Raw genomic sequence first — 12980 nt, forward strand, 5'->3', positions numbered from 1 at the left:
TGATAATATTTTACCTTGGCGGAATAAAGGCAAAAATAACTTTCCAAAAGAAGGTGAGGAAATGGAGAAGAAAATCCATTGTGCTCAGTGGTTGTACATTGCCTTTGTCATCCTCTTCACCTTGTATCACCATCGCCCTTATAACAAGAAACCACAATATAAATCACTTATCACCTACATGTAAATCTACAAACTCTAAGTAACTGATAGTTTTGTTCTGAGGGAGCAAGATAAAACCTTTTATTATATAGATACTAATGAAATACCAGGATTTTTTCTATTACTAAAAAATCATATCTTCACGGCGCACAGTGAACATAGCATTGTTATCTTTCACATACATGTGAGAATATAGGTGTCGTCATGGTAACGAACACAATTAGCCAATAAAACGTGAGCTTCTCCTTCATTGTAAGATACTTTTGTGCTTTAATATAATTCTTCCTAATACATTAACTTTTCATAACTTTCATTATCTTGTTTCATGTTACACAACGTGCATGTTTTAGCATGAGTAAAATAAGTTGTTTTAAATCTGGACATTTCATCAATGTCTATATAATAAACAGAACATTACATGGCCGCTTGGGGATACGAATTTTATCTTTGAGTCCTGAAAGTATCTCTCACTTTTTCACTTCGCTCACTCGTGAGAGATACTTTCAGCACTTGAAGATAAAATTCGGATCCCCGCGCAGCCATGTAATATCCTCTATTTATTGTATCTCTCACTTAGTACGTGTGCCATGATTGGTCAAGTTTGCCGCTGTATTCTACAGTACAGCCCGCTGTCGGCCGCTAGTTTATAATAAATATCTTACTAACCTCGTTTTCTTGGTCCGTACTGTAAGTTACCGATCCTTGCTTTTTCCCCATTGATTTATGGCCCGCCTACTTTGGCATAAATCAACGTGAACAAACTTTGTTCGTAACTTACAGTACGGACCTCGAACTCAGTTAGTAGGAGGTATTTAATTCAACTTGATTTTAAGATTTACCCATTCCGCAAACTATTATTTTAAAAACAGTCCCTTGACTCCACACCTCCCACTCAAGTTGTTGATATGTCAGTCACAAACAACAGTTCTCGGACTACAATCACCCAGATGATCAAATTCCAGCAAGGTATCCAGACATTTCTGGGTTCAAACTATCTTCAATAAAAGTCAACTCACTATAAGAAAGTCATGATTTGCTGATTTGGAAGGTGCTATTCATCAGAACCATCCACTTACATATTAATTAAGTTTCATGTCTGCTTTTCTGTAATGATCGATAGCAACATGTTAGTTCGACCTGCAATAAGATCTGCAAGAACAACTGGTGATAGAGCTTTCCCTGTGGCCACACCAGCACTTTGGAATACTTTACTACCTTCCCTTAGGGCAGAGGACAATAAATTATGAACATCTTTAAGAGAGAACTGAAAACTTATCTTTTTAAACAGGCCTATTTCTCTTATATTTGACACATATTTTTGTAGACTTTATTATTTTTTTTTGCTTTTTCCTTTAATATATATGACATAAGTAATTTACATATATACATATTTTTACCATAGAATTTGAGAATATTTAGCTTAGATTTACATAGATTGTAATATTTTTATGTAGTTGTATTTGTAAGGTGCATTAGATCATATAAATTATTATTGTAATGCATTTTGCATCATAGAAGTATTAATTAAATTATAAATTATTATAATTATATATAAATTGTATATATATATAAATGTGATTAAAACCCATTGACTCCTGAACTGCTCCTAATTACTGATGAGTGAAATCATCTGGCATTAGACAGCGTAAAAAATATTTATCAATCTCACCAGAAGCTCATGACTTTTAAGCATTTAACTCTGGTTCAGACCTGGGGTTTTTTGAGTTTAAAGATTTCCTTATTTTGGATGTAATATAGTTTGTGCATTTTCCCGTGCAGGCAGCTTCGATCTTATTTTGGTGCATATTTGGGCATAAAATTGGTGTCTTAAAATCCCCAGCTTTGTTTCAGGGGCCTGTTTATTGAAAGTCCCAAAACTTTACAGGCCATTTTTGGGTGTCACAGTCCCCTTTGTAGCTCAAGAACAGAGAGGATTTAATTCGTCAAACTTCACAGACATGTTTCTTTTAGTTAGCTTGAAAACATGTTAAAAGATCGCCTTTCCAAAACACGCGTGTGTGTGTTTCACAAATGGCTTTTCAGGCCTGAAAAGTTTTCGGGACTTTCAAGAAACGGCCCCCTGATCTCACTTCTACAGTAGGAGTCGATGGTTTACCACAAGGACTTAATATTTTAACAAAACTGTTTTCTTGTCCCCTTCTTAAGTAATGGGACCCTGTATTTGACATATTTATTCATGACCCTAGTACTTCGAACTACAGGTCTAAAATTGAAGTGGAGTACCTAATGCCAGTAGTTATAACTCTCGCAAGGCCAACAAGCTCAGTTAGTAATGTCAGGAGTGAGATATAAAAAATATTAATTGTTTCTTGATGCTCACTCTTCAAATTGTGATCTCCAAGTCTTGCTGAGGCTTTGTTGATCTTCTGCTGTCATAATGTTAGCCACACGCTCCACAATATTGTCTACATCTGTAAAATATTGTTTTGGATTTCTTAGTTACAGCTAATGATGATGAACTTTATTTTGTAAATACTCAGTAAGTGTCTCGTCTTGTATCACAAGGGCACCAATAGACCATTTTCGAATTTTCACGGCTGGACTGGATCTAGCATGGAATGGAGGCTAATGCGGGCAAATCTTTTCAAACGAAATTAATTTGCCCGCATTAGCCTCCACTTCATGCTATGTAGATCCAGTCCAACCGTTAGAATACGAAACTGGCCTAAAAAAGACAAAATCAACTTGAATTCTGAACACAAATCAAATTAAATCAACATTGATGTTGATTTTGAGAACAGGGGAAAACCGGAGTAACCAGAGAGAAAAGCTGGGTTGAGAACTAACAAACTCAAGCGACATTTATAATTACGATGTTAACTGTGGGCATTGAACCTGGGTCACATTGGTCTGCTGCTACCAGCCAAGTTTATCTCAAATAGTTTAAGCTGATTCATTCGTTTTGCACCTTGCACCTCCTACTGCACATAACATTCCAGCCTACGTCAAAGATGGCTGCGATTCTCGCCAGCCATCTGAAGAGAGACAACAAAGGCTGCTTTTCTCTTCAAAAGCTTTATAATTCAATCATAATAACTTCTCTTGGCTAGGAAGTTGTTGGCCCCAGTCCCTTCTCAAAAAATGATCATTTCCTCTGAGTAATTACACAGGGGTTTCACTAACTTTTGAAATAGATGCTTGGGCTAAACAATGTAAGTGGCGGTCACTCTTGTCTTTTACAAGGGAGAGTAGCTGGCAGCGAGAGGCAAATTTATGACAACATAGACAGCATAATACCACCAGTAACCGGCTTCTAATGAAACCACTGATTACATGTATTTTTACACATTAAAGTGTTGTTTTTAACCTCCTTGTGTTGTGTTGATTTAACTCACTCCTGGCTGTATTTCTGAATATTTCCTTCAGGTCAACACTGACCTGTAAAAAGGGACATTATCCAACTTCTTTCTTTGTAAATTCCAAGCTGGACTAAATTACATTTTACAAACCATCTTCCTTCTCTTTGGTGTATTCTGTGTGCCCTAAATAAGAGCCAAAGTAATATCCGGATCATTTTCTAAATTGGCTGAGTGGTTTCAGCAGACCTGTTATCAGAGTTCAAGTCCCACGCTGACCATGTTGTATTTATTTAATTTTTGCTTCGTAAAAGGTGACAGCTCATTAGTAACTTCTTACTAACCGAGCGTGAGGGCCGTACTGGGGAATATTGGCCTTTGGTCGTTTTTGTACTCACTGCGCTAGGTCCGTACAAAAACGACCGAGGGCCAATATTCCCCAGTACGGTCCCGAGCAAGTGAGGTTAGTAAGTTGTTTATTATATGGCTTTTTAATTACCTTTTGCTTTGTTTTTGCAAGCCCGTAATCGGCCCGTGGGCATTACGGGAGAATAATGCCCTACAATTCAGTCACAATTAACCAATCAGAGCGCGCGTTATATCGGGTACAAACACAAGCCATATAATAATTTATAATGTACTGTATATATTTTAGCTTACCATTGGTAATGTTCACGACAGCAGCACTCTTTACCCCTATCTTAGCTCCTGGGCTTTGATCACTCAATAACACAATGAAGTTTTTATTCTATAATGGAAAACAATAAAGAGATTCTATTTTACACAAAAGAAGAACAAGTTCACATAGGAACTTTCACATGAGGTATGATCTGATTGGCTCGCTACTAAGACCAAACAAAAGACTACAAAATTTTAATCTGAAAAACAGAGACACTAACTCAGACTTTAAAACCATAGAAGAGGCTATAATATACCAAGGATAAAATTACAAAACAATGTGCCTGTCTGCCATCTTGAATACCAGTAAGTTTATAATATAAATTTGCACAGAGTGTGGATTGGAGCTGGTAGTGTGACGTTAGCGTTTTCGAAAAGTTCTGTTTGCGAAAACAGCATTGGCCTGAGTTCCAATGCTGGTCTTTGATAAAAGGGAAAACCAGCTCTATAGAACCTATAGAGAAAAACCAAATGAAGAAGCAGATACGTCCAAAAATGCAAGTAATTATATGCACGCATATTTCAACATCACTCATGTCGAGGGATCTCCCATTGACAAGTAAATTGTCTGGCAGTAGACTGAGTAAAATCTATTTATAGGTGGCCACTGGGGGTTAAAGGGTTAAATTAATGGGGACATCAAAATTGAGCTTGCATCTAATAATTACTTGCATTTTGAGACACTGCTACCAAAAAGCTGTGTGACAAGTGATGGAGAGTAAACTATGGGAATAATCAAATACAACACAATGGCAGATATCAAATACTCTTGCCACTGAACCAGGCTTGCACCCCACATGATCAGTTGCCATACCTGACAGTTAGGGTTTACTCTTATGACAAACTGTTTGGATGTCTCTCCATGTTGAAAAAACAGCTTTGATTCAACTGCATGCTCAAAATCACACAGCTTCTTGTTTAGTTCATCTGCAGTGCCACCCACACCAGTACCATTCCTATAAAAAGCAAGATTTAAATTAAATTCAGTTGATGGATTCACTAACAATATTATTATCCAGGGTCCTCGACTGTGACCAGCCAGCCCTGAAAAAGAATAACATCTCACGACCAAAACCACACAGCACTACACACCCATGGCTGACAAATCAATCTCAGCCATGGTGCCCTCTTTGAGGTTCTGCAACATTGCTAACAACCAAAAATTTAAGGGGACATAGAGGCAAGTGGGGTGTGAATACAACTTGTGGTACACTTTTCATCACTGACATTATGGGCAAGGATAGTCCACTTTTTTTATTACCGTTACTTTGAAATGTCCAAGGTTGTTCCTGAAAACAACGATTACATGTACGTGCCACAAGAGCTGATTGAGAGCTGTTTGTGTAGCACTTCAGAGAGCTTTTTTCCTTTCTTTTTATTGAGGGGAGGGGGAAGTGGTGTGTGCCACTATTATTATAAAGGAAGAATACAATGCAGGATCTTCTCTGTTTGGCTCTGACTGTCACTTACACCCAGAAATGCACTAAATCTTGGGGGGGGGGGGGAGGGGGGAAGGGGGGACCCTATTATCACAAAGGAAGAATACAATGCAGGAAACTCCATGTTTGGCTCTGCATTTTGGCCCCAAAAGAGGAAAATTTGTCGAACATTCAAACTAGTGATCAAAGGTGAAGTGTGGCTTTGTGTTTAAAATGTTCAATATCATTTAACAAGAACGACAACTTACATTGTATTGTAGGTCAATGCAACAGGGCCATCACAGCCTTTCCTTCTAATTATGTTACAAGTTACATCAGCAGTTACTGTATTGGCATAATAACTTGCTTGTTCAAAAGAAAACTCGCCAGGTTCTGAAAATAAAAACAATAAAAATTATTGCTTTTAAATTCGTAAAAATGTCTCAAGTTAACCAGTAAAAGGAACTAACTGCAGAGGCAGTTTTATCAATTTAAAAAAGACACAAGTATCATTCATTTTCTCATAATAATTTTTCATTTACCGGTATGTTGTTAACAAAAATACAAACAGTAAATGAAGTACAGCCCAGGGAATTAATGACAAGCCTGAACCCTTGGTGCTGCTTTGCCTTGCAACCTGTTGTGTTGTTATCCATTTTGCATCACTAAAATGCCAAGTCAGCCCATAACAGAACCCAGTTGGTCATAAAAACAATGTTCAAAACTTATTTAATCAAACACTGAACACTGAAGTGTTTCTAACATGACTGTACATCCACTATCATTAACCGTCCAGTAATCGTAGTAATGAATTCGATCCCAACCGCGACATGTTGACCAACTTTGGTGATGTGTCAGTGACATGTCAGTTACATGTTGGCTCACGCATAATTTGGCCAATGCGTTGACTGACACATTGTTGGATCAAATTCAATATAATACCAGTGACATGTCGGTTACAAGTTCTTTGACGCATTGACCTGCCCTTTTAAAAATCGAATTCATGGAGGCAGTGTGGCCCAGTGGTTAGGGCGCTTGCCTTGAGATCCGGAGATCCCGGGTTCAAGACCCGCTCTGACCACTCGTTGAATTTGATCGTGGTAGTCCCTGGTTCAACTTCCCAGCCGCACTTGTAAATAGCCAACTGGTTTGCCTCCAGCCAGTTGGGATTCTTAACAGTTGTTGTTGTTCTGTTCTGTCGTTTCGTTGTGTTTCATTGGCCCTGAAAAGCCCCTGTGGGGAGCGGTCAATTAAGTATGTATTGTATTGTATTATTGTATTGTACAATACCCAATATTAACCAGAGGTTGGGTGATTGACAACAGCACAACTGCTTTGTGACTTTAATAACTTTACTCTCTTAATCCATTGACCACTGGGAGTGAGACTTAACAGATGCCAACTGGGGGCATCCTAAGAACCCAGCCCTTTCACACACCTCTGGGAGCCATTGCCAAGCTGACTGCCGCCAACTGACTCTTTTATTTCTCAAACCAATACAGCCTAACATTATACGTAATGTAGGCAAAATACAGTAATATTAAAACAATAGTTATAAGCTTAGTAAGACTCTATGCTGACAGTCTTAATTAATAAAGAATATCTAACCAACAGAGTGTATGTTATCAACTCAAGCAAAGAGTTGGGTGGGAACTGGGGCTCTGAAATATACATCAGCAATGGCGGACAGCAAACACAACTGACAAACAACACTGAGCACGTGACTCATAAACAAACCCTCGGGCCCAGGCTCCAGAGGTGTGTGAGAAAACATTTACCACTTATTTTGTTCCTCAGCCAGTGGAAAATACAAGTGCAAGCAATCACATGGTCATGGATTCCAAATCCTGTTCAAGGCAGGATTTTTCAGGATTGCCTGTAATTGCTTAGTACACAACTGTAAGTGATGATCTTTCTAACTTTCATTTCATTAGCCATTTAATAAAAAGTCTCTTTATTACCATCATCATCAATAATTGTGATCCTTGCCAGGTTAGGCTCTCCCAGTTCTGTTTTTCCTACTGGATTTTTTAACAAGACATAGAAGTCCTTCTCCAGGGCATATCCTTCACAATGAATAAGTGTTATTGCCAGTGACTTTCTGGTTTCCCCTGAATTAAACACCTGAAAAACCAAGCAACAATAAAAATAATAAGGGTTACTTGAGATTGATTTATACTGTTCAGTTGAGTTTCGAGCTTCACTTTTGTTGGAAGGGTGACCACATAGCCAGGGATCGAAATTAAAAAAAATTCCAGGTTGTCCCTGTTTCAAAAGCTGGGCAACTTAATAACCTGTTAATTTGGTTGCCCTGATAAATGCTTGGTTGCCCATCGGGAAACCCCCTACGAGTAAATGCAGTTGCCTTGTTGAGATGCAATCGCATGGCGTTGGAGCTCAAGTATCCCACCGTTCTAAGTGTGCGCCTGTGTTTTTTTTGTGGAATTCTGGGTCTAAGTTTTAGCATTTTCAAATGGAGTCATCGATCTCCATCAACAGCTACACATGAATTTTCCTATTTGAAAAGTTTTTGTAAAAGCCACAGATATTCAAAACCCGGGAAAATGCTCAACGGCGGCAAATTAATTATTAAACTTCACACTACTATCAGACATTGACAACAGAAAACCATCTCGTGAGTTCGGTGCTGCTTATGTAATACAATTTCTATTTATTTGGTTTGGTTGTCCGTTGTTTTTTCTTCGGGCAACCAACCTTTTTTAGTTTACTAAAAACTAGTCGCCTGGTAAACTTTCTGGTTGTCTGGAAAGACCGGACAACTGCTAATTTCAAGCATTGCATAGCTACTGCCAGTAATTACCAAACCAGAAAGCCATGCCTCACACTTTGAAAACTGAGAATGGGTAAATCAATGTCCCACAAAGCACAATAAGCCCACAAAAATTTTTTGTCCAAGAAGACTTGAAATTCCAACCATTGGGAATAATTATTACCAAGTCAGCACTTAAATTAATTGAGTGTTATTATTCCCAAGATTGACAGTCAACATGCAATGTTTGAAATGTTGACTTCTGTTTCTGGGGAATGATTTTAAAAGCAGAGTTCCATAACAATTTTGCAAGCAAAACAGGCAATGATTTTTCAACATACAAAACTCATACTCATCATGCAAATTAAACGCATTAAATTTCTATGGACCAAGAGATAAAGAACAGTTATTTTTCATCGTTACTAGTAAAACTTTAAGTAAAATATGTAAGGTTACAACACTCACTAATGTGCCTTTTAACTTGTGGTAATCTACTCCATGTTTGGCACTGCCATCACGCGTCTCGTAATCAACAGAACAAGCCACGCTGGAACACTGCCCTGTAGAATCATTTTCAAAGTCGCTTTTTAAGGTTGCATCAGAAAGCCGATCTCCACCATTCCTGACATTGTCTCTAGAAGGTGTGGTCCTTGCTGGCTTTGGCGCTGATACTGGTCCACCATTACTCTGCTTCAGAACACACAGAACAAATTATGTTTGTTTTACTTTGCTTGTACTAGAGATGATGGTACATGTACAGTCATAATGCAAGACGCAAGCTAGTCTGTCATGTCAGTCATGATACCACATTGGATGAAACAAGAAAGCCTCTAAAGCGGCTCCACTAATGACTAAAATCGTCTGGTGTTAGACAGAGTAAAGGTTAATTAAAATAGAGGTAAATAAAGGTCCTTATTTTATGAGGATAACACATGACAGTGAACTAGAGTTACTGATAAACTTGTAGCCCTTGCTGCACACCTTTTTAGCCCACACCTCTGTCAATGCTCTGTTTTATGGGTACTCAAAGCTACACGGATCAGAGGAAAGTAGAAACAGATGTCGATTGAATGAGGTGGGGATCGAACTGGCAACCTCCAGCTCAGAAGGTCACGCACCAACCCGAATGGGCTGTGCCTGTCTCATAAAAGTAGGGAAAGGATATGTTACAGTTGATTTCACATTACTTTACCGCACCATGTTGCGAAGTTCATTGGGAAATTGGATACTAGATTACAAAGTAGCCAATTACCCATCAAATTAGACAACCAAATTGCGAACTTTGAAATGAACTTCCCAACTTCATACCAACCAGATCGAAATTCGCAAATTCCCCAAATCAGCCCGTTGCCGTTGACTTTGCAACGTGGCGCGGTAAAGTAATGTGAAATTGACTGTAAAGGGCAGTGGACCTAGATGTTGTTAATCCAGAATGAAGGAAATGGTCACTTAAGATAAAATTTCCTGATTTGCAATTTAAGAATTCTGTGACTATGTACAACACTTACTACAAACAGAACTATATAACCAGTGTAAAAAACTGATAACAATGCTGTAGCTATGTACAACACGTACGCTACAGTTCCACTTTAACACTAATTACAAATTTATTCATACCACATAAAACTAATAACAATACTATGACTACATAGAACACTTACACATAATATACTTACAAATTTAACACTAATTATTACAAAAAGGGCTGAAACTTTTGTGAAAGGATGAAAAATGCAATGCATGAGTTTGATGCTGAAAGATTGCTGACAGGAGATTAGGAAAAGAATATTATGGATTCTTATAATATAGTAGTCATTTGGGTTTACATTGTATATAATACATTTAAATTTAGCAAGAGGTTCCCATTTTTTTTTATTCCCCAGCTTTTGATTCTATTTCACATTGTAATTTGAGGAGGCATATAAAATGTCTCAAATTAGGGTAGCTTTCGGAGAATTGAGCAAAATCAATGTGAGAAATATATAAATAACACAATTGTTATTGCAACCACTGGATGCTTTGTAGCTGCATAATGCAGTTCAAGTCAAAGACCGACATTTCACCCTTGCTCACCACAGACTCCAGTAGCTCAGTAGTTAAAGCACCCGGAGCTTGTATTTTTTCCAAGTCTCCAATGGATGCAATTACAACATTGTGTTTACATAATTTTGGAAAAGTCTCCTTACTAATGCCACAACAATAACTGTAAAGAAAATAGATGAGAAAATAAATATTATGTATTTCAAAATTAGGGCTTCAGCAGTGAACTTCAAAGTGATGATTCTTATTAGTATATTGGGAATTGTCAATAACCTGCACAAAAATTGAAAAAGCAACCAATTGTAGAGAACGACTTTCCATTTGCTCAGGTTTCAAGCTGTTGGGACTACACACCTTAATGTCGGTCCAGTTAACGACTGGTATCGTCAATTCTGCCGAGTTACTTTGGTTGACAGCTGTCAATGGCTCATGAGGAGCTGGTGAAATGGATGGTGATCTGTTGAAAGGTGATAACTTTGCTGAACTGTAATATATTTTTAATGTCTGTACTACAGTGTTGAGACAAGCTGCTTTCCAATCAAAAGCATACTTTTTATCCCACCCTGTAATTCTCAACATTAGCACTTTATAAACATTACCAAGGAGGGGCCTTTATAATAATTTATATAAAATAACAATAATAATCAGTGGTCTCAGTAGATTTTCAAACAGACGGCAAAATGGCAATAACAGGCAGCTGATGAGGCCCATAGGACCGAGCCTCTAGGGTGGTCAGGGGGCATGCTTCCCTGTAAAATGTTCAAATTTTAGGTTTCCGGGGGTGATATTTGCTGCATTTTGGGGGTTGTATTTCTACTAGAAACGATTAAATATCTATCCGTAGATTGATTTTTCTCGTTTTGACATAATTACGTTCAACGCATAATACAATGTACATACAGTACCTTCGTTCAACGAGAAGAGCTGTTTTGAAAAGAAAAGTGGCACGCATACAACGTCTGTTCGGCGAGATGACATATGGACACTTCGTGGCTTATCTTTTAAGTGCATTGCATTTTCAGAGCGCAACCTAAAGCACAGTCATCGTTAGCCTGTGAACGCAAACATATTCCCGGCGGACGTTTCTCTCCCCCGAAAAAGAAGGAGAGAAAGGACCACTGGAAATATGTCTGCGTTTGCAGGCAAAAGGCATCCTGAGCTGATGTGATTGTACACATTACGAAACCGACAAAACTTACTTGCAAACTTTGAAATGAGTAACATCCAAACTTTTGTCAAGAAGTGTGTAGCAAATAAGTGATAATTGTTTTTCTCTAAATGTCATCCTTTTCAACATAAGTTTACAATTATATGTTTTGAATAATTTTTTTTAGTAACCGCCTGAACGGCTACCTTCATGCTCACAGCCAGCAGATTTCCACAGGTTGCCAGCTTCTACTGAGAACCCTGATAATCCTGATAATAATAATAATAATAATAATAATAATAATAATGATAACAACAACAACAACAACAACAACAACAACAACTTTATTTAAGTGTCGATGGATTTAGCACCAGAGCACTAATTGGGGACACTAATGAAATCAACTCAAAACAAATCAAATAATTAGTTTTTGTGAAGAGGGAAAAACCAGTCTGGGAGTACCTGGAGAAAAACCTCTCCGAGTAGAAAAAAGAACCAACAAACTCAACCCAAATACGACACAGAGTCTGAAATCGAACCCTGGCCACATTGATGGGAGGCAAGTGCTCTCACCACTGTGCCATCCCATCCTTTATCATAATAATAATTATTATTATTTTCAAAGTTTTATAAAAAGTCACAACCTGCCAAATCAGCATATGTCTGTACTACAGTGTTGAGACAAGCTGCTTTCCAATCAAAAGCATACTTTTTATCCCACCCTGTAATTCTCAACATTAGCACTTTATAAACATTACCAAGGAGGGGCCTTTATAATAATTTATATAAAATAACAATAATAATCAGTGGTCTCAGTAGATTTTCAAACAGACGGCAAAATGGCAATAACAGGCAGCTGATGAGGCCCATAGGACCGAGCCTCTAGGGTGGTCAGGGGGCATGCTTCCCTGTAAAATGTTCAAATTTTAGGTTTCCGGGGGTGATATTTGCTGCATTTTGGGGGTTGTATTTCTACTAGAAACGATTAAATATCTATCCGTAGATTGATTTTTCTCGTTTTGACATAATTACGTTCAACGCATAATACAATGTACATACAGTACCTTCGTTCAACGAGAAGAGCTGTTTTGAAAAGAAAAGTGGCACGCATACAACGTCTGTTCGGCGAGATGACATATGGACACTTCGTGGCTTATCTTTTAAGTGCATTGCATTTTCAGAGCGCAACCTAAAGCACAGTCATCGTTAGCCTGTGAACGCAAACATATTCCCGGCGGACGTTTCTCTCCCCCGAAAAAGAAGGAGAGAAAGGACCACTGGAAATATGTCTGCGTTTGCAGGCAAAAGGCATCCTGAGCTGATGTGATTGTACACATTACGAAACCGACAAAACTTACTTGCAAACTTTGAAATGAGTAACATCCAAACTTTTGTCAAGAAGTGTGTAGCAAATAAGTGATAATTGTTTTTCTCTAAATGTCATCCTTTTC

At 38.1% G+C, this 12980-nt stretch overlaps 1 protein-coding gene across 8 annotated transcripts in view; it reads right to left on the reverse strand.

Annotated features, from left to right (window-relative positions):
• LOC138038609 (sodium/calcium exchanger 2-like) overlaps window positions 1-12980 on the reverse strand; it is a 49123-nt gene that overhangs the window by 22146 nt on the left and 13997 nt on the right. For 5 of the 8 annotated variants that reach the window (XR_011130265.1, XM_068884590.1, XM_068884591.1 and 2 more), the window contains 8 exons: window positions 10737-10839; window positions 8808-9032; window positions 7534-7696; window positions 5842-5965; window positions 4969-5110; window positions 4137-4224; window positions 2501-2591; window positions 15-137 (listed from right to left, as the gene is read on the reverse strand). Coding sequence is in view for 5 of the 8 variants with exons in the window: in XM_068884590.1 (XP_068740691.1) it covers window positions 15-137; window positions 2501-2591; window positions 4137-4224; window positions 4969-5110; window positions 5842-5965; window positions 7534-7696; window positions 8808-9032; window positions 10737-10839 (1059 nt within the window). In the remaining 3 variants the exon portion in view is untranslated. The remainder of the gene's footprint in view (window positions 1-14; window positions 138-2500; window positions 2592-4136; window positions 4225-4968; window positions 5111-5841; window positions 5966-7533; window positions 7697-8807; window positions 9033-10736; window positions 10840-12980) is intronic. The other 3 variants (XR_011130267.1, XR_011130266.1, XM_068884587.1) reach the window with 1 other exon arrangement.

This window comes from Montipora capricornis, chromosome 2, assembly GCF_036669925.1.
Source record: "Montipora capricornis isolate CH-2021 chromosome 2, ASM3666992v2, whole genome shotgun sequence".
NCBI classification, from domain to species: Eukaryota; Metazoa; Cnidaria; class Anthozoa; order Scleractinia; family Acroporidae; genus Montipora; species Montipora capricornis.